The sequence below is a fragment of the Leucoraja erinacea genome, chromosome 4, assembly GCF_028641065.1.
Source record: "Leucoraja erinacea ecotype New England chromosome 4, Leri_hhj_1, whole genome shotgun sequence".
NCBI lineage: Eukaryota > Metazoa > Chordata > Chondrichthyes > Rajiformes > Rajidae > Leucoraja > Leucoraja erinaceus.
The window spans coordinates 92,816,547-92,841,912 of record NC_073380.1 but is presented as its reverse complement, the minus strand read 5'-3'; the positions used below and the strand labels follow the sequence as shown (position 1 = coordinate 92,841,912).

At 45.8% G+C, this 25,366-nt stretch overlaps 1 protein-coding gene across 1 annotated transcript in view; it reads left to right on the top strand.

The window, feature by feature from the left end:
* The window catches only part of bmp6 (bone morphogenetic protein 6), a 141,807-nt gene that overhangs the window by 64,136 nt on the left and 52,305 nt on the right, over positions 1–25,366 (top strand). The window contains exons 3-4 of the mRNA XM_055634800.1: positions 1,934–2,082; positions 23,460–23,657. Of these exons, the coding sequence (XP_055490775.1) occupies positions 1,934–2,082; positions 23,460–23,657 (347 nt within the window). The remainder of the gene's footprint in view (positions 1–1,933; positions 2,083–23,459; positions 23,658–25,366) is intronic.

Here is a 25,366-nt window from a genome sequence, read left to right as displayed (position 1 = left end):
TGTGAAATCGTGGGATAGGTTGGAGTTGCAGCACAGGGCCCTGTGTAGCTCGTAGACTCTCGCCCATGTTGTTCTGGTGACGTCCTTGTCTGCGTTGGGGAAGCGGTCGTTGCACAGTAGTAGCCACGCGATGGAATGTGCAGTGATGGGACACTGTGCTGGGGGTGTCGACCTGCCCATCAGCTTATTCATGGTCTGCCGCCCCTGGAGTGTGTCAAATCAATTGATTCCACTGTCTCCATCCATCTTTGCCTGGGGTGGGCGGAACCATCTAGGCTACACCATTACATCAATGACGCCCATGTTGTGCCCTGACAGCAGTGGACAAACCTCTCAACCGGACATGCATCGGTCCTTGGAGTAGTCTGCAGAGGAGGGGCCTGTGGGGGACCCAACACAGACAGTGGAGCACATCGTCACCGGCCACTGAAAGGTGAACGAGGTCTGATTGACCTGGACGATGACATGTTTGGCCTGATGGAAACGAGTGCAGGTGAAAGACATACGACAGAACTGTGGTGGGGGTGTCCTTTTATCCTGCCCTTGGGTGAACTTGTCGGATTTCGGACTTCGGATTTCAGAATGGAAGATTTTTTAGGTCTAGGCCGCGGCGGCTTGGCAAAAAGTCTGGAGAGTGCCGGCGTGGTCCTCCCCGGAGACCGGGAGAATCATTGCATAAATGTTAGTCCACTGTCTCCATCCATTTTTGTGGTGGTGGTGGGGTAGGGGTGAAGGGGGAACCATCTACCTACCTGGTCGGCGACTCCCACCATTGGGGGCTCATCAATGCTGGTTGTAGCTCCGACCCGGCAACTCTGACCATGCGCTCCCAAATGCCAGCGCGGGCGGACGTCCATCCAGGAAGTCCCAGGCGCCTGCTCCCCGAAAGCAGTGGACAATCGCAGCGCCCTCGGGCAAAACGCGTTGAGGACAGGCATCGGACGTTTATGGAGTATCGATCCGAAGAGGGGGGGCCTGGAGCTCCGACCCCGGACCTGGTGAGCGCCTCCAGCGACCTCCGCGAGTGTCGGGGCCACAGCCCACAGCAGACAGCTTGGCAGACCCACTGGATCGTCACCATCTTTGCCTAGGTTGCCGGAGCTAAACCGGCGACGCCCGCTGCCCCCACCGGAAGCGCTGCGGGTGCACGGCGAGGTCTGATTGACCAGGTAGGGGACGAGTGACCCGTTTGCCTGCCTCGCAAACTCAACGGATGTTTAAGCGGTCTCTCCAAAGACATACGACAGAAGACCTGGGTTGAAAGGTGGTTTACGCGAGCTTTGGTGCGCAGACGACATCTGGAAAAAATGGCCGGTTTTCGGAGCTTTTCGGTTTCTGGAACACCGGATAAAAGGTTGTGCACCTGTACAGGGTTGAACACGCCACTCCTGCTTTTATTTCTTGGATATGTAGGGAGTTGCTACCATGGGTGACAGTCCAGAGTTGCTCTGTGAAGATCATGTTGTCCTTGAAATGCCCAACGAATGATTACCCCCTCAACACCATGGACTAAGTTTCTCTACGAAGTCTGTAAGGAGCATTGCACGGGGAGCAGAATAACCTCTTTGTGTCAGAGGTGGAAATTACGTTTGGGCCCATGAGAATTGACCCCCACCAGTTGAATTTCCAGATTGCTGCAAACCAATTTGCAAATGGTGGTCATTGAGTTTTGCTTTGGAAAATAATAATTCAAGTTACATCAAAATTCCTGTATACAGATGTTGAGTTTTCAAGCAAGGATGTTCTGATGGTAAACGGGGAAATGTTCCCATATGGGTGTAAATAATACTGCATGTATTCGGGCTCAATCACGCTTTATTTTGTTTTCTATGTGATAAGTATCTGTTATATTTTCACAAATGCATTTACAATGATTTACAAAAGTTTTCCAACTTTTTAAAAACTCAAACATTCGATGTTTCCTCTTGAGCAGAGATACTGATCTGATGCTGCTGGATACACAGACGGTGTGGACCTCGGAGGAAGGCTGGCTGGTGTTTGACATCACTGCTACCAGCAACTTCTGGGTGATGAGCCCCCAGCATAACCTTGGACTCCAGCTGCGGGTACTGACTGTCGATGGTGAGTGAATGCCAGTTGTTTTGTACAAAGGGGGGTCATTTCAGGTGGCATGGTGGCGCAGTGGTAGAGTTGCTTCCCTATAACACCAGAGACCCGGGTTTGATCCTAACTACGAGTGCTGTCCATACGGAGTTTTTACGTTCTCCCCGAGACCTGCGTGGGTTTTCTCTGGGTGCCCTGGTTTCTTTCTTTTTTTTTTTTTAAATTAAAAGCATTGTACATGCATCTTAATCATAATATGCAACATAATACATTTCGTGTCCAACTTCTCTTTTTTTTTTTAAAACTCTAAGCTATAATAGGAAAAGAGAAAAGAGAAAGAAGAGAAGAATGAGGATCGTAGTGAAGTGTAGTCCGCAGTGATGCCGTTAAATGAATGATGATGTTTAAGTAAACTGCGTGCTTGAGAATGTGGAAAAAAAGGAAAGAAAAAAGAAAAGAAAACGGGCCCCAGAGAAAAGAGGGCCTTAGGAAGGGAAAGGAAATAAGTAAAAAATCCAAAAAAGGTAGAGCTAAATAAAAAAGAATGGGAATGTGTCTAATTCATAACGATTTGCACCCATCACCCATGTGCTCTGGTTTCTTACCCCACCCCATGACGTACAGGTTTGCAGGCTCATTGGCTTTGGTAAAGATTGTAAATTGTCCCTAGCATATAAGATAGTGTGGGAGTCGCTGGTCGGCACAGTCTCGACGGGCCGATGGGCCTGTTTCTGTGCTGTATCTCTAAACTAAAGATGCAAAGACTGTCCCTTACCTGTCTTGCCGTTTAAAGTGTAAGCATGAACCTATTCACTGAAGTTGCGTTATTTATAGACGGCAAAAACAATGTGGTAGGTTTATGAAGACCCTTGTTCAGACTTTTCCTATGGCATAGAAACATAGAAAATAGGTGCAGGAGTAGGCCATTCGGCCCTTCGAGCCTGCACCACCATTCAATATGATCATGGCTGATCATTCAACTCGGTATCCTGTACCTGCCTTCTCTCCATACCCCCTGATTCCTTTAGCCACAAGGGCCACAACTAACTCCCTCTTAAATATAGCCAATGAACTGGCCTCAACTACCTTCTGTGGCAGAGAATTCCACAGATTCACCACTCTCTGTTTGAAAAATGTTTTTCTCATCTCGGTCCTAAAAGATTTCCCCCTTATCCTTAAACTGTGACCCCTTGTTCTGGACTTCCCCAACATCGGGAACAATCTTCCTGCATCTAGCCTGGCCAATCGCTTAAGAATTTTGTAACTTTCTATAAGATCCCCCCTCAATCTTCTAAATTCTAGCGAGTGCAAGCCGAGTCTATCCAGTCTTTCTTCATATGAAAGTCCTGACATCCCAGGAATCAGTCTGGTGAACCTTCTCTGTACTCCCTCTATGGCAAGAATGTCTTTCCTCAGATTAGGAGACCAAAACTGTAGGCAATACTTCAGGTGTGGTCTCACCAAGACCCTGTACAACTACAGTAGAACCTCCCTGCTCCTATACTCAAATCCTTTTGCTATGAATGCTAACACACCATTCGTCATAAGGAAATGTGAGATATTGTTGAGGGATCATTCCTCATATCTTTTCCTACTCCTTACAACTATAGTTGACTCGGTACGAAAAGTTTAAACATTGTATTATCCGAATTAAATTGTTTTCAACCAAATCCATTTTATGCACAACTAATTGCTCATTACTGTGCTTGGCCTAAAGATTCCCACTTTGAGAATTACCTAATGGATTTGCCACTGGTTGGTGTTTAAAGATCTTTAATTTGAGGATTCTGCTTATTTAACAACCAATAAAGTGTGCAGATTACTTCATTGAGTTTTGCTGAGATACAAATTACACAACGAATGAAATGATGGCAGAAAATGCTGGAAACATTCGGCATCATTTGTGGAAAAAGAAACAGTTAAGGTTTCAGGTTTATGACCTTTCTTTTGGAAAAAGAAACACTCACTGTTTTTCTAATTCGTTAAGTCTGTTTCTCTTTCCACAGAAACTGCCTGCCCTCCTGAGTGTTTCCAGCATTTTCTGCTCTTAGTAAAACAGCTCCTGTCATCAGTTATTTGGTTTTAACATAATGATGGTGACTCAATGATTTAGCTCTGAGCAACAATGTTTGATTCCTTTCCAATCTTTGACCTCTTCACTCTTTGGGTCGGCAGCAGAACTCTGATTTAAGCCTCGCAAAGAGTCGTCGCCTCAGATTTCGGATTAAAGTCTTTTAAAAGCAACTCCCAACATTTTGATTTAACTTGCATGAGTTGAAATCACAATCCACAGGGAGGAACTGAAGGATCTAATTGAGAGAAATATTTCCTGCATCCAAGTTGGAAATATTCAAGCTTTGAAAATCTGTCAAAAGCACATAGCCAGCAGTCAATGCAATACAACAGGATCTTGTATGCAAGAAACAGACACCACACTGTGAGAACAGATTTCTTCTGCATCGCCCTATATGCAGACGGGATGGAAAAAAACCAAAGCTATCATATAAAACAGCGTAGGAAGTCCGATTTATATTCATAAACTGACATGCATTCTTAAGGTCAAAACCCAAGACTTGATTTTAAAAGTTTATAAATTGTATTCCTTGGATTAAACTGAGACGCAACAGAAGCTGTAACTAACCATCTATTGGAATGGTCATCGGCCTAAAATGTTAGTTCACTCATTTCTTTCTCTACAGATGTTCCATGAACCGTTGAATATTTTCAGAATTTTCTGTCTGTATTTTTGATTTCCTACAGGGTGGGACAGAGGTGCATCAGTAGACCTGATAACTCACAGCACCAGAGACCCGGGTTTGATCCTGACTATGGGTGTGTGGAGTCTGTACATTCTCCCCGTTCCCACATGGGTTTTCTCCGGGTGCTCCGGTTTCCTCCTACATTTCAAAGACGTGCTGGTTTGTAGGATAATTGGCTTCTGTAAATTGTCATTTGGCTGATCTAAAACCCTTTCCACCACTGGTTGCTTTATTTGGATCACTTAATGTTGCCCAGACTGGCAGTGGGTCTGTGCCTGCTGTTAAATACTCACCACTGCCTCTGGTTGTCTTCCCAAACCACTCCTGGACAGCCCTCTGCGTGGTCTACGATGGCTTGCTCCCCCTCTCCAGGTCTGATGAGTGGAAGAATTATTTTACTATGGGATTGACGTTGCACGTGCAAAAAGCTCATGGTCGGAGATAGTTATAGACAATAGGTGCAGGAGTAGGCCATTTGATCCTACGACCCAGCACCGCCATTCAATGTGATCATGGCTGATCATCCCCAATCAGCACCCTGTTCCTGCCTTCTCCCCATATCCCCTGACTCTGCTATTTTTAAGAGCCCTATCTAGCTCTCTCTTGAAAGCATCCGGAGAACCTGCCTCCACCGTCCTCTGAGGCAAAGAATTCCACAGACTCGCCACTCTCTGTGAGAAAAAGTGTTTCCTCGTCTCCATTCTAAATGTCTTACCCCTTATTCTTAAACTGTGGCCTCTGGTTCTGAACTCCCCAAACATCGGGAACATGTTTCCTGCCTCTAGCGTGTCCAAGCCCTTAACAATCTTATATGTTTCAATGAGATTCCCTCTCATCCTTCTAAACTCTTGACTGTACAAGCCCATCTGCTCCATTGTCTCAGCATATGTCAGTCCCGCCATCCCGGGAATTAACCTTGTAAACCTACGCTGCACTCCCTCAATAGCAAGAATAGTTGGAGACCAATGTCTCCGAATTGATGTTGCGTAGCAGAGGAAGTATTGTCAGAAAGTTGTGTAGGAAGGAAATAGCAGGTACTGGCTGGTTCTACAGCCGTCTGTAGCAACAAATTCCACATATTCACCATCCTCTGACCAAAGAAATTCCTCCTCATCTCCTTTCTAAATGTACATCCTTTCATTCTGAGGCTATGCCCTCTGGCCCTAGATACAATGATGATACAATGTATTTGTTGTCATTTAAACCTTATTAAGGTTCAAACAAAATTTGGTTTCTGCAGTCAAGTAGAAGAACCAAGACACAACAAAAATTTACACAAACATCCATCGCAGTGAATCTCCTCCTCACTGTGATGGAAGGCAAAGTCTTATCTCTCCCCTGCACACCCCATCCTCCTCCCGATGTCAGAGTCAAAGCCCCCGGCGGGCAATGGTAAGTGTCCCGCGGCCATTAAAGCCGCGCCGGGCGATGCAAGGCCATGCTCCGGGTCTTGGTGTTGGAGCCCCCGGCGGGCGCTAGCAAGTCCCGCGGCCATTTAAAGCCGCGCCGGGCGATGTAAGGCCCCGCTCCAGGTCATCCTCAACCCCGCAACTCAGGCGGGAGAAGTCGCCGTTGCGGAAGCCCCGAAAAGTAGTCTCTCCCACTAGTTAACTTAGTTTTCAACAACTAAGTTACAGAGAAAGGTTGAATAAGTTAGGACTTTATTCTCTGGAGCGCAGAAGGTTAAGGGGGGACTTGATAGAGGTCTTTAAAGTGATGAGAGGGATAGACAGAGTTGGTGGACAAGCTTTTCCCTTTGAGAATAGGGAAGATTCAAACAAGAGGACATGACTTCAGAATTAAGAGACAGAAGTTTAGGGGTAACATGAGGGGGAACTTCTTTACTCAGAGAGTGGTAGCGGTGTGGAATGAGCTTCCAGTGGAAGTGGTGGCGGCAGGTTCGTTGGTATCATTTAAAAATAAATTGGATAGGCATATGGATGAGAAGAGAATGGAGGGTTATGGTATGAGTGCAGGCAGGTGGGACTAAGGGAAAAAAGTTGTTCGGCACGGACTTATAGGGCCAAGATGGCCTGTTTCTATGCTGTAATTGTTATATGGTTATAGTGGAAATATCCTCTCCACATTCACTCTATCCAGACCTATATTAGGTAAGTTTCAATGAGATCAGTTATATATGGTTGTATGGTCCCACCTCATCCTTCTAAACTGCAGCGAGTGGAGGCCCAGTGCCATCAAACGCTCATCATAAGTTAACCCAATCATTTCTGAGCCTGAAACATAACTTATTCCTTCTCTCCAGAGATGCTGCCTGACCCGCTGGATTACTCCAGCACTTTGTGCCAATTGTGAGAAAGTTATCAGTTAGAGCAGGACATAAGGCAGGGAATAGCAGAACTGCCTGAAAGTATCAGCTGCTGTTTTGGGCATTGTGTCCAACACACTGCAACAGGAAGGGTAAACTTGTTTTCATCCAGCCTGTGGGAAGAGAAGCTCGACTTGTGTTTCCAGGTGGCAGGCACATGTTGCCAGCGCACACTGCCTGTCCCTTAGCCAAGTCCCTTTGGGATCTTTATGTGGTCCCTGTGATGAGCTGACACGGAACTAGCTTACTTCCCAGCCTCGGGTGCTTGTCACTCACAGCGGAGAGAGCTGCACCGGCCCATTCCGCCACTTCCCCCTGTCCCGACAAGTGGGATTTAAAGTTGAAAAGATGGAAGGATCCCAGGTGATGTCCTTTCTGGGAATCCTCTTTGCGGAGTTTGACGTTGCAGTTTGTTTCCGAGCGTGGTCTGCTGGTGTGCGGGACGTATGCTCACCACATGTTGACCCGCAGCTGCCAAATGTCAGGCCAGATTGAAAAGGCTGCAGCCCGAGCTTTTCTTTCTTGGCACGTGTGGCAGAAAGCTTGAAGCGACTGGCATGTCCCAGTCATTGCTGTGCTGTGGCTGGTGTAAATAAACACTGTCTGCTGGTCACCAGTAGAGGAATGATGCCCTGATTACTCATTAGCATTACAGTAGTTGACCCCTGCCATGTTTGCCCCTCTCCTCAAGACTCCCACCAAGTGGAAGAACCGCCCTTGGTAAACAGGTGAGTAGTATTTGCCTTTTACCAGCTTCAGCCAGAATGGGGCCATTTTCAACTTCTGGTACAAAATCCACTCTGGACATTGGTCGAGGCAACTAGGCTGGTTTTGAAAAGCTTCCTATTTTGAAATCTGCCAATAGGTTGAGTTTGTTTGTCGCTTAAAAAATAGCTCAACCAAAGCTTGCTTATTCCTGGCAATCTTCCCTCCAATGTACACTGGGTTAAACCCAAGATAGACACAAACAGCTGGAGTAACTCAGCGGGACAAACACCATCTCTGGAGGGGAGGAATGGGTCAAGTCCTTTCTTCAATCTGAGTTACTCCAGCTTTTTGAGTATGTCTTTGGTTTAAACCAGCAAATGCAGTTCCTTCCCACACACTGGGTCTGGTCAGTTGATGTCGGCCCTACTGACTTTCGGGTAGGGTGGTGCCCACTATTGTCTGCTAGCTTCCAGAATTGTTTGCTGTATCCTGAAGCTGGCATGGGTCTACTGCATTCCATACTCTAACTGCTCAATGATCAAGACTGATGTGCCAATATTGTAGTGAGAGAGAGCTCCACTGTCCGAAGTGCCATCGTTCTAGTGGGATGTTAAACTGAGAACAGACTCCCTTCATTCTCTTTTGAATAGTTATAAAGCATGGAAACAGTCCCTATAGCTCAACTTGCCCATGCCACCCAATATGCCCCATCTACACTAGTCTCACCTAGACATAGAAACATAGAAAATAGGTGCCGGAGTAGGCCATTCGGCCCTTCGAGCCTGCACCGCCATTCAATATGATCATGGCTGATCATCCAAGTCACCTGCCTGCATTTGCCCCATTTCCCTCCAAACCTATCCTATCCATGTACCCTTCCAAATGTTTCTCAAATGTGGTGAGAGTACATCAGCTACCTCCTCTGGCAGCTTGTGCCATAGATCCACCCCCCTCCGGTTCTCGATGGCCCTACTCTGGGTAAAAGGCTCTGTGCATGGGCAGCACAGTGTGGCAATGGTAGAGCTGCCTGACGGTGCCAGAGACCCGGGTTTGATCCTGACTACAGGTGCCGTCTGTACGGCGTTTGTACATGTTCCCAGTGTCTGCGTGGTTTTTCTCTGGGTGCTCTGGTTAACTCCCACATTCCAAAGACGTGCGGGTTTGTATGTTAATTGGCTTCTGTAAATTGCTTCTAATGTATAGGACGGTGCTGGTGCACAGGGCGATCATTGGTCATAGAAAACATAGAAACATAGAAATTAGGTGCAGGAGTAGGCCATTCGGCCCTTCGAGCCTGCACCGCCATTCAATATGATCATGGCTGATCATCCAACTCAGTATCCCGTACCTGCCTTCTCTCCATACCCTCTGATCCCCTTGGCCACAAGGGCCACCTCTAACTCCCCCTTAAATATAGCCAATGAACTGGTCTCAACTATCCTCTGTGGCAGAGAGTTCCAGAGATTCACCACTCTCTGTGTGAAAAAAGTTCTCCTCATCTCAGTTTTAAAGGATTTGCCCCCTTATCCTTAAGCTGTGACCCCTTGTCCTGGACTTCCCCAACATCGGGAACAATCTTCCTGCATCTAGCCTGTCCAACCCCTTAAGAATTTTGTAAGTTTCTATAAGATCCCCTCTCAATCTCCTAAATTCTAGAGAGTATAAACCAAGTCTATCCAGTCTTTCTTCATAAGACAGTTCTGACATCCCAGGAATCAGTCTGGTGAACCTTCTCTGCACTCCCTCTATGGCAATAATGTTCTTCCTCAGATTTGGGCCGAAGACTCTGGGCCGAAGGGCCTGTCTCCATGCTGTATCTCTAAAGTCTAAAGTAAATTTACCTGCTTTACTCTTACGATGTTAAAGAATCCATGGTGTTCTTCTGAAACAGAGGAGGCAAATTCCCTTGCTGTCCTGCGCAGTTGTATTTCTCGATCAACCTTTCTGGTTGCGTTGCTGTTCTGGGAATGTGCCATACTCGGATGAGGACTTCAGATAAAGCCACTCAATAGGACAGACAGCATCTCAGGAAAGAAGGAATGGGTGACGTTTTGGGTCGAGACCCTTCTCGGTCTCAAATCGAAACGTCACCCATTCGTTCTTACCAGAGATGCCGTCTGTCCCACTGAGTTACTCCAGCATTTTATGTCTTATCTTCGGTTTAAGTCAGCACTTCAGATTAGGACTTCTTGCTTTTTTTAACAGTGACTACACTAAGTATTTCGTTGGCTGTAAAATGCTTTGAAATATCTTGGGAAGGGGTATAAACGGTGCTATCTAAATCCAGTCTCCCTTTTCTACATTTGGAAGGCTGCACATTTTCCAAAATATGGGGAATTTTGAACGGCATGGTGGTGCATTGTCTGCCTTGCAGCGCCAGAGACCCCTGTTTGATCCTGAATACGGGTGCTGTTTGTACCTTCTCCCTGAGACCTGCATGGGTTTTCTCTGGGTACCTGTTTACTGCCACTCCCCAAAGGCATACGGGTTTGCAGGTTAATTGGCTTCAGTAACTTGTAAAGTGTTCCTGGTGTGTAGGATGATGTTAGTATGTGGGAATTGCAGGTTGGTGCAGACTGAGTGGGCCAAAGAGCCTGTTTCTGTGCTGGATCTTTAAGTTTAACTAACCTCCCACGTGATTGCTCTCACACCCTAGTTCTCCGCTAGTTTTACTGTCCTGATTAAATGTTGCTGATTGTTAGCTGAGGGGAAGGTGACAATGATCCATTGTACATTTTACTTGAGCTTTGATTTCTCTTTTTCACACTTTACCCTTCCATATCTCTGTCTCCCTCTCCTCTGACTCTCAGTCTTTAGAAGCGTCTCAACCCGAAACGTCACCCATTCCTTCTATCCAGAGATGCTTCCTGTCCTGCTGAGTTACTTCGCATTTTGTGTTTATCTTCGGTGTAAACCAGCATCTGCAGTTCCTTCCTGCTTTAAACTAAATTGTTCATGATCCCTGGCTTCGAAATTGACTTAATTCTCCAGAAGTATGTTGAGTGATGCTTCATTCCTTGTGAGAAGAATATCTAGACTGAGGAAATTGTTTGACGTGGGAAATGTCAAGTACTGCAAACATTTTCTCTGCCTCACTCCATTTTGGTGTAATTATTATCAATTCTAACCTAATTGTTTGTGTCTGCTTCTAATTTGTCTACTGGTTTCTCTCTCCATTTCCTTTGCTGAGTGCAGCAAAATGTAATGTGATCCTTCCAGCATGGTCGGCCTTCTGTCCTTCCTTCAGGCAATCCACAAAGATTCTACCATGTACATCACTGCACTGTGACTTATGCACTTCCTCCTCTAACATCCTTCCCCTAATCCTTCGTGTTCCTTGGCTGCAGAGCTTTACAAAACTGTTCCCCTTGAAAGACAAAGTGTTGAACAAGCTTTGGGTCAGGCAGTTTCCCCAGAGAGCATGGATAGGTGACGTGTTGGGTCGGGACCCCTCTTCAGACTGATTGTAGGGGTAGGATGAAAGGAATCTGGAAGAACTCTCTTCCCCCTTATCTGGGTGGGAATAGAGTAAAGCACTAGTAATCGCAAACAACCTGGGCTGCTACCCGTACCACGAGGGAGTTATCTCTTACCTCGGTGCTAGTTTCTGCTCCAGCTCCCTGTGTGATGTCTTCCATCACTCCTAGAACACTGAAATGCCTCACTGCAAACGGGCCCATTTTCCTTCCTGGGTCATTTCAGACGAACCCTGATTGCACCATTCTTCTGCACGTAATACCTTCCTTCGTTTGTTTATGTGTACAAGATCACGAGAAGAACAGATAGGGTAAATGCACCATCTTTTACCCAGCGGAGTGGAATTAAGAGGACATGGATTTAAGTTTGGTGGGGTAGAGAGAGATTTAATAGGAACCTGAGGGATAACCTTTATACACCAAGGGTGGCAGATAGAAACATAGAAAATAGGTGCAGGAGGAGGCCATTCGGCCCTTCGAGCCAGCACCGCCATTCATTGTGATCATGGCTGATCGTCCCCAATCAATAACCCGTGCCTGCCTTCTCCCCATATCCCTTGATTTCACTAGCCCCTAGAACTCTATCTAATTCCCTCTTAAATCCATTCAATGACTTGGCCTCCACTGCCCTCTGCGGCAGGGAATTTCACAAATTCACAACTCTGGGTGAAAACGTTTTTTCTTACCTCTGGACTCGCCCAACATTGGGAACATTTTTCTAGCTTGTCCAGTTCTTTTATAATTTAATATGTTTCTATCCCCCCCCCCCCCCACCACCCCCCCCCCACCCCCCCCCCCCCCCCCCCCCCCCCATCCTTCTAAACTCCAGTGAATACAAGCCTAGTTTTTTTCAATCTTTCCTCATATGACAGTCCCGCCATCCCAGGGATCTCTTGTGAACCTACGCTTCACTGCCTCAATCACAAGGATGTCCTTCCTCAAATTAGATATATGGAACACACTGCCAGAGTAGGTAGCTGAGCAGATACTATCACATCCTTTAAGAAACATTTAGACAACACTTCAGAGCTACAACATGGAAACAGGCCCATTGTACGTTAATTGGCTTTGGTAAAATTGCGAGTTGTCCCTAGTGTAGGCTAGCGCTAGTGTGTACAGGGTGATTGCTGGTTGGCATGGACTCGGTGGGCCGAAGGACCTGGATCTCTAACGTCTAAAGTTCTCACATTTATATTTTGTGAGGGTTCCCATACCCTGTATATAACAAGCTCAGTGCTTTACGGTGGAAGTTTTCATTTATATAGTAACTTCCACATTCTCGGGTTGCCCCAGAATGCTTTGTAGACAAATAGTCCAGAAAAAACTGCACCACGGTTGCACTGTTGATAACAATTATTGTGAAAGGATACATATGGACCAGATATGGAGAAAGTTTGCTCTTCCCCTTGACCCCTAACACTAACTCTGACCCCCCCCCACAACCCTTCCATTGGCTCAGGCAGATGTGACAGGTGACCAAGTTCCCCTTCATCCCACCCCCTCACCGCTCCCTCAGTCTAAAACATTCAGCCTCAATCTTAAATCATTCCGTGGCCTGGTCATTCCTTTTTCAGAACTTCTAATCCCACACTCTCGCTCTTCCCCGTCCTAAATTTCCTCAACCTCTTTGCTTTCACACCCAGTCCATTTATCTCTAGTCTAGATTGCAGCTCGAAGCTTCTCCAGACATCTCCATCGCCCTCTGTCCTTCCCTAAAACCTGTCATTTGTCCCCCTCAATCTTTGACATCCTGTGGGGTCTTCAGTTTACATTTCCGGAGCTGGGCACATGCACATTGTTGCCTTTTATGTTGCGCCAATGCTCAATTGTCTGGAATATAAAGTACATGAAACACTTGGCAATCCAGGCTACTTCTGTGGAAACCGAGCTCGTGTTTCACCAGAAATGTCCTCAACCTGAAATGTTAAATTTGAAGAGCCATCCTAACCATAAATGTTGCCTATCCACGTTCTCCAGAGACGCCACCTGACCTGCTGAGTTACTCCAGTACTGCAATAGTTTCTTTATTATCATGTGTACCAAGGCATAGTGAAATACTTATTTTGCTTACAGAACAGCAAGGCTATGAATATGTGGAGTAGGGAAATGCCAGGGACCAGTATTTACAGCAAGATCAATTATATGTGTAAATCACTCAAACAACTCTGTACTCGGTTGAAAACGGGAGTAGTGTGTGTTCAGCCATATGCAAACAAGCCAGGCAAGATGACATTCCATATCTGAACAGTGTCTTTGCAAGGTGAAACCTGCACAAGCTGCCTGATTAACACAGGGGGAGGGGGGTTTGGAGAGATTTATTTTAATCACAAACCACTCTGCTGAGAGGCAGACACCATCTCCACATGGCTGACTTGCACTAAACTTTTTCTGACTCCCAAATCACCTTCCCCATCATCAGAAACCTGTGACTGTCTATTCACAATGAACTTGCCCAATTTTCTCGTTGAGGAGGTCATAGAAACATAGAAAACTAGGTGCAGGAGTAGGCCATTCGGCCCTTCGAGCCTGCACCACCATTCAATATGATCATGGCTGATCATCTAACTCAGTATCCTGTACCTGCCTTCTCTCCAAACCCTCTGATCCCTTTAGCCACAAGGGCCACATCTAACTCCCTCTTAAATATAGCCAATGAACTGGCCTCAACTACCTTCTGTGGCAGAGAGTTCCAGAGATTCACCACTCTCTGTGTGAAAAATGTTTTTCTCATCTCGGTCCTAAAGGATTTCCCCCTTATCCTTAAACTGTGACCCCTTGTCCATAACTTCCCCTTTGGTTCTGGACTCCCCCAACATCGGGAACAATCTTCCTGCATCTAGCTTGTCCAACCCCTTAAGAATTTTGTAAGTTTCTATAAGATCCCCCCCCTCAATCTTCAAAATTGCGAGCAGCATTGTTGTCAGATTTATCACCCAGTTTCCATTCCAATTGTGGATGATAAGTTTAGGAAAGACTTTGGGCTAATGTGTTATGATTTGAAACCATATTTGCAGCAGAGCCTGACAGACTGAGTAGGAGAGCACACAGTCACCACTTGTGAAACAGATAATGGGGATAATAGTTTATGGGAGTGTTTTTATTATGTAAAGGCTAAACATAATTTTAAATCATGTTGGTTGTTCAGAGCAGTTTAATACTTGTATTTAACCACATCTTCAAATAAATATAATAGACAATAGGTGCAGGAGTAGGCCATTCAGCCCTTCGAGCCTGCACGGCCATTCAATGTGATCATGGCTGATCATCCCCAATCAGTACCCCGTTCCTGCCTTCTCCCCATAGCCCCTGACTCCGCTATCTTTAAGAGCCCTATCTAGCTCTCTCTTGAAAGCATCCAGAGAACCTGCCTCCACCGCCCTCTGGGGCAGAGAATTCCACATATTCACAACTCTCTGTGAGGAAAAAGTGTTTCCTCGTCTCTAAATGGCTTACCCCTTATTCTGAAACTGTGGCCCCTGGTTCTGGACTCCCCCAACATCGGGAACATGTTTCCTGCCTCCAGCGTGTCCAAACCTTAACAATCTTATGTTTCAATAAGATATCGTCTCATCCTTCTGAACTCCAGAGTGTACAAGCCCAGCCGCTCCATTCTCTCAGCATATGACAGTCCCGCCATCCCGGGAATTAACCTTGTAAACCTACGCTGCACTCCCTCAATAGCAAGAATGTCCTTCCTCAAATTAGGGAAGCAAAACTGCACACCAATACTCCAAGTGTGGTCTCACTAGGGCCCTGTACAACTGCAGAAGGACCTCTTTGCTCCTATACTCAACGACTCTTGTTTTAAAGGCCATCATGCCATTTGCTTTCTTCACTGCCTGCTGTACCTGAATGCTTACTTTCATAGACTAATGTACAAGGACCCCCAGATCCCGTTGTACTTCCCTTTTTCCCAACTTGACGCCATTTAGATAGTAATCTGATTTTGCTACCAAAGTGGATAACCCCACATTTATCCAGATTAAACTTCATCTGCCATGCATCTGCCCACTCTCCCAACCTGTCCAAGTCACCCTACATTCTCATAGCATTCCCGTTGTGTAATAGATAATGTATTAAGTTACAAATCTCTTAATTATTTTCATAAAATAAACATGCATCATTGAAATGTGCTCATGATTACATCGCACATTGTGGGACTTGCTATCCATAACATTTTCATTGTGACTGATGTACAAGCATGCCCAGGTCTCGTTGATACAGTATAATGTGGATAAATGTGAGGTTATCCACTTTGGTGGCAAGAACAGGAAGGCAGATTATTATCTGAATGGTGTCAGATTAGGCGGGGGGGGGGGGGGGGGGTGCAACAATACCTGGGTGTGCTTTTACATCAGTCACTGAAAGTAAGCATGCAGGTACATCAGGCAGTGAAGAAAGCTAATGGCATGTTGGCCTTCATTGTGAGATGATTTGAGTTTATGAGCAAGGAGGTCCTACTGCAGTTGTACAGGGCACTGGTGATACTGCGCCTGGAATATTGTGTGCAATTTAGGTCTCCCAATGTGAGGAAGGGCATTATTGCTATTGAGGGACTGTAGCATAGTTTCACCAGGTTAATTCCTGGGATGGCGGGACTGGTGTATGATGAAAGAATGGGTCGACTGGGCTTGCGCTTGCTGGAATTTAGAAGGATGAGAAGGGATCTTATAGAAACATAAAATTCTTAGAGGATTGGACAGAGTAGGTGCAGGAAAATTGTTCCCAATGTTGGGGGAGTCCAGATCCAGTTGTCACAGTTTAAGAATAAAGGGTAGGCTATTTAGGACTGAGACGAGGAAAAACTTTTTCACCCAGAGAGTTGTGAATCTGTGGAATTCTCTTCCACAGAAGGCAGTGGAGGACAATTCACTGGATGTGTTCAAGAAATAGTTAGATTTATCTCTTAGGGCAGGGGGAATCAAGGGGTATGGGGGGGAAAAGCAGGAATGGGGTACAGATTTTGGATATTCAGCCATGATCATATTGAATGGCAGTGCTGGCTCGAAGGACTGTATGACCTACTCCTGCACCTATTTCCTATGTTTCTGTGTTACAGCACTTTTAAAAAGAAGTTGACATTGGCTGAAAACATTACGAGGCAGTCTGAAGTCTTCAAAAGTTGCCATGCTGTATAAATGCAAGCCTTATTTATCTCTCCTCATTCGGGCCGTCTCTTCTTCCTTCTCTCTGGGGGGGGGGGCCACTTCTTTGTCCTGTACCCTGGCCAGGACCCCTTTTTACACCCCCACCCCTTGCTGAGTGCCCCCTTTAATCCATCCAGTAGATCAAGATTGGCCATTAAATAGACCACCATATTCTTTGGGTATTTTTTCAAGTGCTTTGCCTTGGATGTCGTGTGTTCTTACTCCTGATACCTCATTGGGTCAAACAAGGCGTGCCAGCGACTAATTACATAGAAAACCTGCCTTCTCTCCATACCCCCTGATCCCTTTAGCCACAAGGGCCACATCTAACTCCCTCTTAAATATAGCCAATGAACTGGCCTCAACTACCTTCTGTGGCAGAGAATTCCACAGATTCACCACTCTCTGTGTAAAAAATGATTTTCTCATCTCGGTCCTAAAAGACTTCCCCCTTATCCTTAAACTGTGACCCCTTGTTCTGGACTTCCGCAACATCGGGAACAATCTTCCTGCAATCTAGCCTGTCCAACCCCTTAAGAATTTTGTAAGTTTCTATAAGATCCCCCCTCAATCTTCTAAATTCTAGCGAGTACAAGCCAAGTCTATCCAGTCTTTCTTCATATGAAAGTCCTGCCAGCCCAGGAATCAGTCTGGTGAACCTTCTCCGTACTCCCTCTATGGCAAGAATGTCTTTCCTCAGATTAGGAGACCAAAACTGTACGCAATACTCCAGGTGCGGTCTCACCAAGACCCTGTACAACTGCAGTAGAACCTCCCTGCTCCTATACTCAAATCCTTTTGCTATGGATGCTAACATACCATTTGCTTTCTTCGCTGCCACACTGTCACTGCCATAATTCTGCAATTTGATTGATCCAATGGATTTACCAGCCCCATCTCACTGGGGCTGCTGAACTCAGTGGAAATAGTTACCTCTGCAGCAGTTGATTGCTCACTTTACTGAGGTCACCTATTGGAATACAAGCAAAGATTAGTCTTTGGGTTCAATGTGTAACGAGTTAGTCAGATCTGTTTGACTGGAGTAAAATATTTTCCTTATTTTCTGCCACGTCAGCCATGTCTAGACAGCCCAATATTGAAAGGAAACCTTTTCTGAACTCAACATGTTATTATCTCGCGGTGCTCCTGGATGCCAGAAACATAATGATTTAAACTTTGGATTTAATGTCTAATTTTATTTCTTGGACTTGATGTTAAAATGAACTCTGCTTGGAAAATCCACGTAGGGTGAGGTGCTGCGGAAAGATAGATTTCCACAAATTGTTATTTCTCGGGCCTGTCGTGGCGGTGACTAACTGTGGGTTATGTCCCTTCACCCGACATGGAAAATAAGCATGACCTGCTTCTCCTGTGTACTGTATGTATTCCAGATCAAAGAAGGCTGGAAAAAGTTGAACACACATAGTGAGGAAATCTCTGTTAATCTTTAGACCTATCCTGCCCTGTCATTTGTTTCCTGGTGTTGCTTTTTGTTTTTTTTTTAAACAAATGTCCATCTGTAATCTGATGCTCAAACTTCTGACAGTCTGCAGAATTCACAAAACTATGAATCCTGTCTTAATCCTTTGCTTACCATCGATTTATATATTTTTTATTCTTCCTTCCAAAGTGGAGGAGTACATAACGTCCCACATTGTAGACACAAAATACTGGAGTCACTCAGCGGGTCAGGCAGCATCCCTCAAGAACATGGGTGGGTGACGTTTCGTGTTGTGACCCTTCACGAGTCTGTTTGAAGTGGGGGCTCGACCCGAAATGTCAGTCTGCCGAAGCGTCCCGACCAGAAATACCACCAATCCATATTCTCCAGGGATGCTCTCTGACCCTCTGAGCTTTTTTCCGATATTGTGTGTCTTTCCTTGGGAAACCAGCACCCGCACTTCCCAGCTTCTACTTCCCATTTTATACCCCAGCTGCCAAATCCTTGACAACTCAATAGTTGCAGCTTTTTGCATTTTCAGACAAACTTATAAAGAAGTTATTGCACGAGAGAGCACAGGACTCAGGGGTTCAGCATTAGCATTCATATGCATGTGTATGTGTGCCTGTATAATATATGCGTGTGTGTGTGTGTGTATACACACTGAACTTTCTTTTTCTTTCGTTTATGATATTGTTCACAGAGTTGTGCTGCAGCAAGTAAGAATTTAATTGTTCTATCCAGGAAAATAAAACACTCTTGAGTAGCGAGCTAACTGGGCAGAATAAATGGGACATTTTTTTTTATTGTCAATCAATGTCCCATGTAATGTTACAGGGATCAGTGCAGGAACTCAACAATGTATCTGTACAGATGACGTGGATGAAGGGAGCATGTGTATGCCGTGATAGTGACAAAAAGAAAGTTATTAAGTGAGCAGTTAAGCATGTGGCTGATGGGGTATAACATGGTAAATTATGAACTCTTACACTTTGGAAGGAAGAATAAAATATATCATTTTTTATTTAAAACAACGAAAACTACAAAATGTTGATGTGCAAATGGACCTGGAGGTCCCCATTCATGAAGCGCAAGCACTTACCCAAAAATAAGGCACAAGTTAGGATTGTTCAGACTGTGGAAATTTGCCTTTACAAAATTCACAAATCAATACCCCAAAATTTGAGATATAGAATGAAATTCACACTCACGGAATTCATGTAGGAGAAAGAACAGTTAATACCGTATTTCCCAGCAATGAAGACGCTATTTTTACCCAAAAATAAGGCACGAAAAATTACATTCGTCTTGGAGGCCGAAGGTTAGGTTGTTAGCCAACGGAGCTGCGGTGCTACTCAAGATAGACTTGACTACCTCGCGCTGCTGCACCCGACCCTCAGAGAACAAGGCTTACCGCAGGTCTGGTGGACAGTGCTGGCACCGCTTTTCGGGGCTTCCGCAACGGCGACTTCTCCCCACCCGAGTAGCGGGGTCGAGGATGATGGGAGCCCTTCATCATCGCCCGGCGTGGCTTCAACGGCTGCGGGACTTGCCAGCGCCCGCCCAGGGCTCCAACAACAAGACCCGGAGCGCGGCCTTGCATCGGGCACGGGTTAATGGCCGCGGTTCCTATCGCCCGCCGGGGGTTGACTTTGACCATCGGGGGGAGACGGAAGTGCGGGGAGAGATACGGAGCCTTCCACCACAGCAAAGGGGATGCGCTGTGATGGATGTCTGTGTAAAATGTGTTGGTGTGTCGGGTCTTTTTTTTCTTGTGTGTATGACTGCAGAAACAACATTTCACTTGAGCCTCTATGAGGTTCAAGTGACAAATAAATTGTATTGTATTGTATTGTAACAATGATAGCCAAGTCTATCCCTCATTGCTGGCAGCTGATGGGAAGCGGCTGTAAAAGGACAGTGCCGTTGGGTGGGGAAGAGTTCCTTTCACAGCGTGTGGGTTGTCTGGCCAGAGGTAAAGTAGCGGGGAGGGCAGGAGCGTTGAGAAACGGGGTCGGGGAATCATGATCGCTACTCGCTCACTAACCGCTGCCGTGGTGCTCTGTGCGTGGAGCCACTGGATCGTGGCCGGGGAGGGAAGTAGCTCGGGTGGCAGCATGCGGCCGCCGGGACTGGACAGCGGTACCGGCAGCCACCAAAGCACCTTCTGCCAGCCCGCCCGCCAGGCAGCCATGGTGTCCTTCGGCACAGGCGCAAACGGTGGAGGTGGTGGTTGATGGGTAGCTACTGGCTGGGCCCGGGGCAGGCGACTTTGGCGCTACAGACAGTCCTGGGGACGCAGGGGATCTGGGAACTGCCGCCAGTCCCGGGTCACGCAGTCGATGTTGACGACCCCTGGACTAAACCAAACCCTTGATCCTGTCCCGCCATCCTTTTCTCAAAATTCAGCAACTTAAATTGGGGGTGCGTGTTCAACTCGGGTGCGTCTTCATTGCTGGGAAATACGGTAAATGAACACAAAGTTTGTCTTTTCTACGCGTCTCTTCACGCAGGCGCAGACGATGTGGCTTTGTGACCACGTGGATGGTTTTCTGAGAACACAACTACCACTCCCTGTAATGCAGAGCCTGCCTGTATTTGCAGAAGTGTGTGCTTGCATTGGGAACAGTGCAGAGGGGATTCACTGAGATAACGATATTGACATGCACTCATAAGTTACAGGAGCAGAATTTTGGGGAGAGAGGATTTGACAGTGGGTGCTGAGAGGTTGTTCCTAGAACTAGGAGGCACAGTTCCAGAGTAAGGGGTCTCACATTTATGACGGAGATGCCGAAGAGACAAGAATCTCTGGAATTCTGTATCCCAGTGAGCGGACCAGGAGGAGTAATTTAATCTATTCAAGGTGAAGATGAACAGATCTTTTAAACTGTAAGGGAGTCGAGGAGTGCTGATAGAGGGTGGGGAACTGGTGTGGAGGCCAAGAGTGAATCTGCCATGTTTTAATGAATGGCAAAGCAGGCGGAAGGGTCTATTTCTGCTTCTGTTCATGTCCTTAATTAGAATTCACATGTGATATGAATACATCCGTCTTGGCAAAATATTCTATCTGATTTATATTTGGAAGTTTTATTGCAGAAACCAGCAGATTAATCACCAATGATTTCACTGCTTCCAGTATGTCCAAACTGGAAGCTGATTAAATTTTTGCAACACAATTGAATTGTTACATTTGGCTATTCCAACAATGAGCTGCTAAAGTGTTAGTTCTGGAGTAGAAATTCGTATTACGAGTACTGTGGTTTATGTAATAAATGTTCTTAGAAATCTAGTCAACTCTGTTGGGGCAGCACGGTGGCGCAGCAGTAGGGTTGCCGCCTTTCAGCTCCAGAGACGCAGGTTCGATCCAGTCTGCGGGTGCTGACCATACGGAATTTGTACATACTTCCTGTGACCGCATGCTCTGTTTTCCTCCCACACATCGAAAGACATTCAAGTGTGTAGGTTAATTGGCTTTGATTAAATTGTCCTTGGTGTGTACAGGGTTCTAGTTGGTTGGCATGGACTCAGCCGGCCTGTTTCCATGCTGTATCTCCAAAAAAGTTTTTTAAGTTATTGTTTTGATGTTCATGAAAATGTAAAGAACAAAGCAGGGTAATAATTGCAACTTCCCGTAGATAGATTGGCCCAGTAGCTAGTGTGCGTTGACTTCTCAAACAAAGTGGTGAGCCAAATATGGCTGCCATGCAATGGTTTGGAAGTCTTACTGCTTTGCTCTCCATCGCGCCCTTCCCCCTTTTTAACCTCGGCAGAAAATACCTGGAAAACTGACTCATACACGAGGTTGCATGGAGCATTCAAAATGACAAACTAATGGACATTGAAACTACAATAAAGCTGTTTGTATCCCAGGTTATTCAAGGCTTTATGTACCACGTGGAACCAAGACTGTTTGTTTACAGGCAACGTTGGAAAGCAGATATAAAAATAGAACATTCCAAAATTATTTGTCACATCTGCTGCATCTGTGGGAAGATAATGTCCTGGCTGACTGATGTTTGATTGGCACAAGTTGAGCATGGTTTGACTTGCATCAGAAACCTCAAAAATGCAAGTGCCCCAATTCTGCTGTTGAGAAATCAGTCCCACAGATGGTAATGAATAATTGCAGCATACATACACTGGATAATGCAGGAATGCCATCGTACTCTTGACAGAGACGTGGTCGTGACCACTGGGAGGAAATTATAGCAAAACAGCAACCAGCCTTAGAATAGGCCCCCCCAATCCCACCAAGATGACCCTGTACAAATGAGCACCGGGCAATCCCAGAATATCAGGAAGAAATCTTGAGGTTCACCTTCTCCATCAAACAGTGCTAATGAATTTGCTTAGAGCTTAACTTTGGAAATTCAGCGCTACTGAAAGTTAGTTGAGAATTTCGGAGCCTGAGTTCAGTGTGCGTCTGTCCCTATGTTGCATATTCATGGAAAGCCTCCTAAAACCTAATTCTCCAAAACTTATCAAAGGGATGTTTGACACTCTCTTAGTGAGTAGTGTACGTCCCAGAATGACACCAACCAAAACTGTTCCAACTCAAACTCGATCCTTTGCCCCAAAGGTTCTAGCAGCTAGGTGGAGATAACTTGCTTATTCTAAAATACACGTGGCTTCATATCTTTCCACCTGGTGGAATAATGGTCATGTTTCAGTACCAGCAGTAAGGGGTTAGGATCATTGATCTCTGTTGTAAGTTGGGGGATTTAAATTCAAGAAATTAAATAACTTGAGTTAACTTGAATACTTGACACGCCCGGCGAGCAGCGGGCCCGACTCGCCCCGCCACGTTTGTACGGCGGAGGTGAACTTGCCCGCTGGGTGCCACGGTCGGCAGAGAGGCCGGCGCAGAGCGAGTGGTCGATATGGTCGGATCAGAGTCCAGAGGACAGTGTTGGGTCGAGGTCAGAGTCTGGGTGGGGCTGAAGTGGAAGGGGGACCTGGCGTGGTGGGGAACACCAAGAACAAAGGGAGACCCGGAGGGGATAAGGAAGGGACGAGTCCTTGTAACTTTGTCAGCGGCTTTGTGGCCACGCTTTGGTGTAATTTGTATACAAAGGCAAAGTATTCCACTGTACCCAGCCTGGTGCAAGTGACAAGAACGTATCATCATCAAGACTAGATTTCATGCGCTGAATGACCAAATGAATGTACTGGATTGTCCAAAACATCTCTCCAGTCGCTTCAGGGTAGGAATGATACTGTCCTTACCCAGTAAACCTGTATCTGACTTGGTCTGTTTAGCTCATGTTCTACTCCTTCAGGGACAATCAGGGAGGGGCAATGAATGTTGAACCTGCCAGCAAAATCTGTTGTAGAGATAAATAACAAAAAATGACACCGATCCCATCTGTAGTGACAAGCCTCTCGAGCGAAAAATGCGTTTCCAAATTCTCCTTGGAATTTACAGATGAATTTATCTTGGCTGGGAACCAGGGCACTTCTTGTTGAATGCTTGTGCAGGTTTGCAGTTAATGGATGAAGCCACGTTTTGTCTCACTTCTACCTCCTGTGTCTTCGCAGGGCAAAGTGTCAACCCCAGGCTTTCCGGCCTGGTAGGACTCCATGGGGCCCAGGAGAAGCAGCCCTTCCTGGTCGTCTTCTTCAAAGTCAGCAAGGTGCACATTCGGACGACCCGATCGGCTGCAAGCAAGCGCAGGAACCAAGGGCGCAGCAAGTCCACCTCCGTTCAAGAGTCACCCAGGGCAACGAGTTTAACAGGTAAATGGGAGACCACGGGAATGGGAAGATTCCAATCTTTCACTGATTGGGGGTGGGGGGTTTGGTTCTATTCTTTAAATTGAAATGCTGTTATTATCAGCAATGGTTTTTTTATGGTGAGAAAAGGATGCACTGTGAAAACAAGGGGACATGACTTGAGAATTAAGGGACAGAAGTTTAGGGGTAACATGAGGGGGTTGTTCTTTACTCAGAGAGTGGTAGCTGTGTGGAATGAGCTTCCAGTGGAAGTGGTGGAGGCAGGTTCGATTTTATCATTTAAAAATAAATTAGATAGGTATATGGACGGGAAAGGAATGGAGGGTTATGGTCTGAGTGCAGGTAGATGGGACTAGGGGAAAATAAGTGTTCGGCACGGACATGAAGGGCCAAGATGGCCTGTTTCCGTGCTGTAATTGTTATGTAGTTATAATAATAATGAACTGCAGCGAGATATGTAAGGGCAGATGCATGGCAGGTGAAGCAGGGAAATGTGAAATGATGCACTAAGGTAGGAAGAATGAGAAGAGGCAAAATAATATAGATAATGTTCTTAAATGGAAAGGAGAGCAGAGGCACCCGGGCTACATGGGCACAGTTCAGTGAAGCTGGAACGAGTGCAAATGATTTTTACGAGGATGTTGCGAGGACTGTAGGGCTCAACTGGAGTATTGTGTTCATTCTGATTGCCAAGTTACCAGAAAGATGTGAAGGCATTAGTGAGGGGTGAGGGAAGAATAACCTGAGTGGTTTCTGGAATGACAAACTCCACTTACTCGGAAAGATGGGAGAAACTGGGAACATATTCTTTGGAGAAGACAGAGGAGGGGGGGGGGGGGGGGTATTTGCTGGAAATGCTTAAACGGAGATTGATCTGGCCAGAGTGGATGTTGGCAGAATGTTCCTACCATCTGCACCACCCTTTTCATTTGGGGGTAGACATGAAGCTATTCCTGGTTTGTTTCCCCCCCCCCCCCATCAATTATCTGCTTTTCCAAGGACTTTAGGTCACAGCAAACATGTGAACTGTGGTTGGACCTTCTGTCAGACTTAAATTAACAAGTTCCCTTTTTACGTCTCATTGCTTTCAATGAAATAATGTATACTTTAGATGCGGAGAAAGTACACATTTCCCATCTCCATCCCACAACAACTAATTCATTCTCTGCTTCCCTGAGAGTTTATTTTTCACAGTACTCAAGTTGTAGAACAATACATATCCTTTGCTTTTTTTTAAACAAGGAAGGTTAAACATTTGTTCTTTTCATACATCTGTCCACACCAGTGGGGGAACTGTAGAGAAGAAAGATTTGTGCATTGGTGCATTTAAACAATAACCATAAAAGCAGATAAAACACATTGCAGATATTGCAAACTCAGTCTAGCAGCTGTTTTCACATAGCATGTAGGTCTGTTAGCCAGCGGTGGAAGATGGCAACAAGGGAGAGAATGGGAAGAAAAAATAGATTTGGCTTAGATAGCCAACTTTGACCTTTCATTTACAACAGCTGCAGACTCTACCCACAGTCTGTGATTTCAAGGCGATAACAATTTTAAAAGGATTGAAATGTTTTTTTCAGTGTGACTTTGATTTTTGGAATTGCTTAGTTTGAGCAGCTGGAATCATGGTCTCCCAGTGAAGTGTGTTGTAGACATAGGCAAGAATCGTGAATTGGAGGTGGGACTAGTAGCCAGTTCAGGTCAATCAGCAC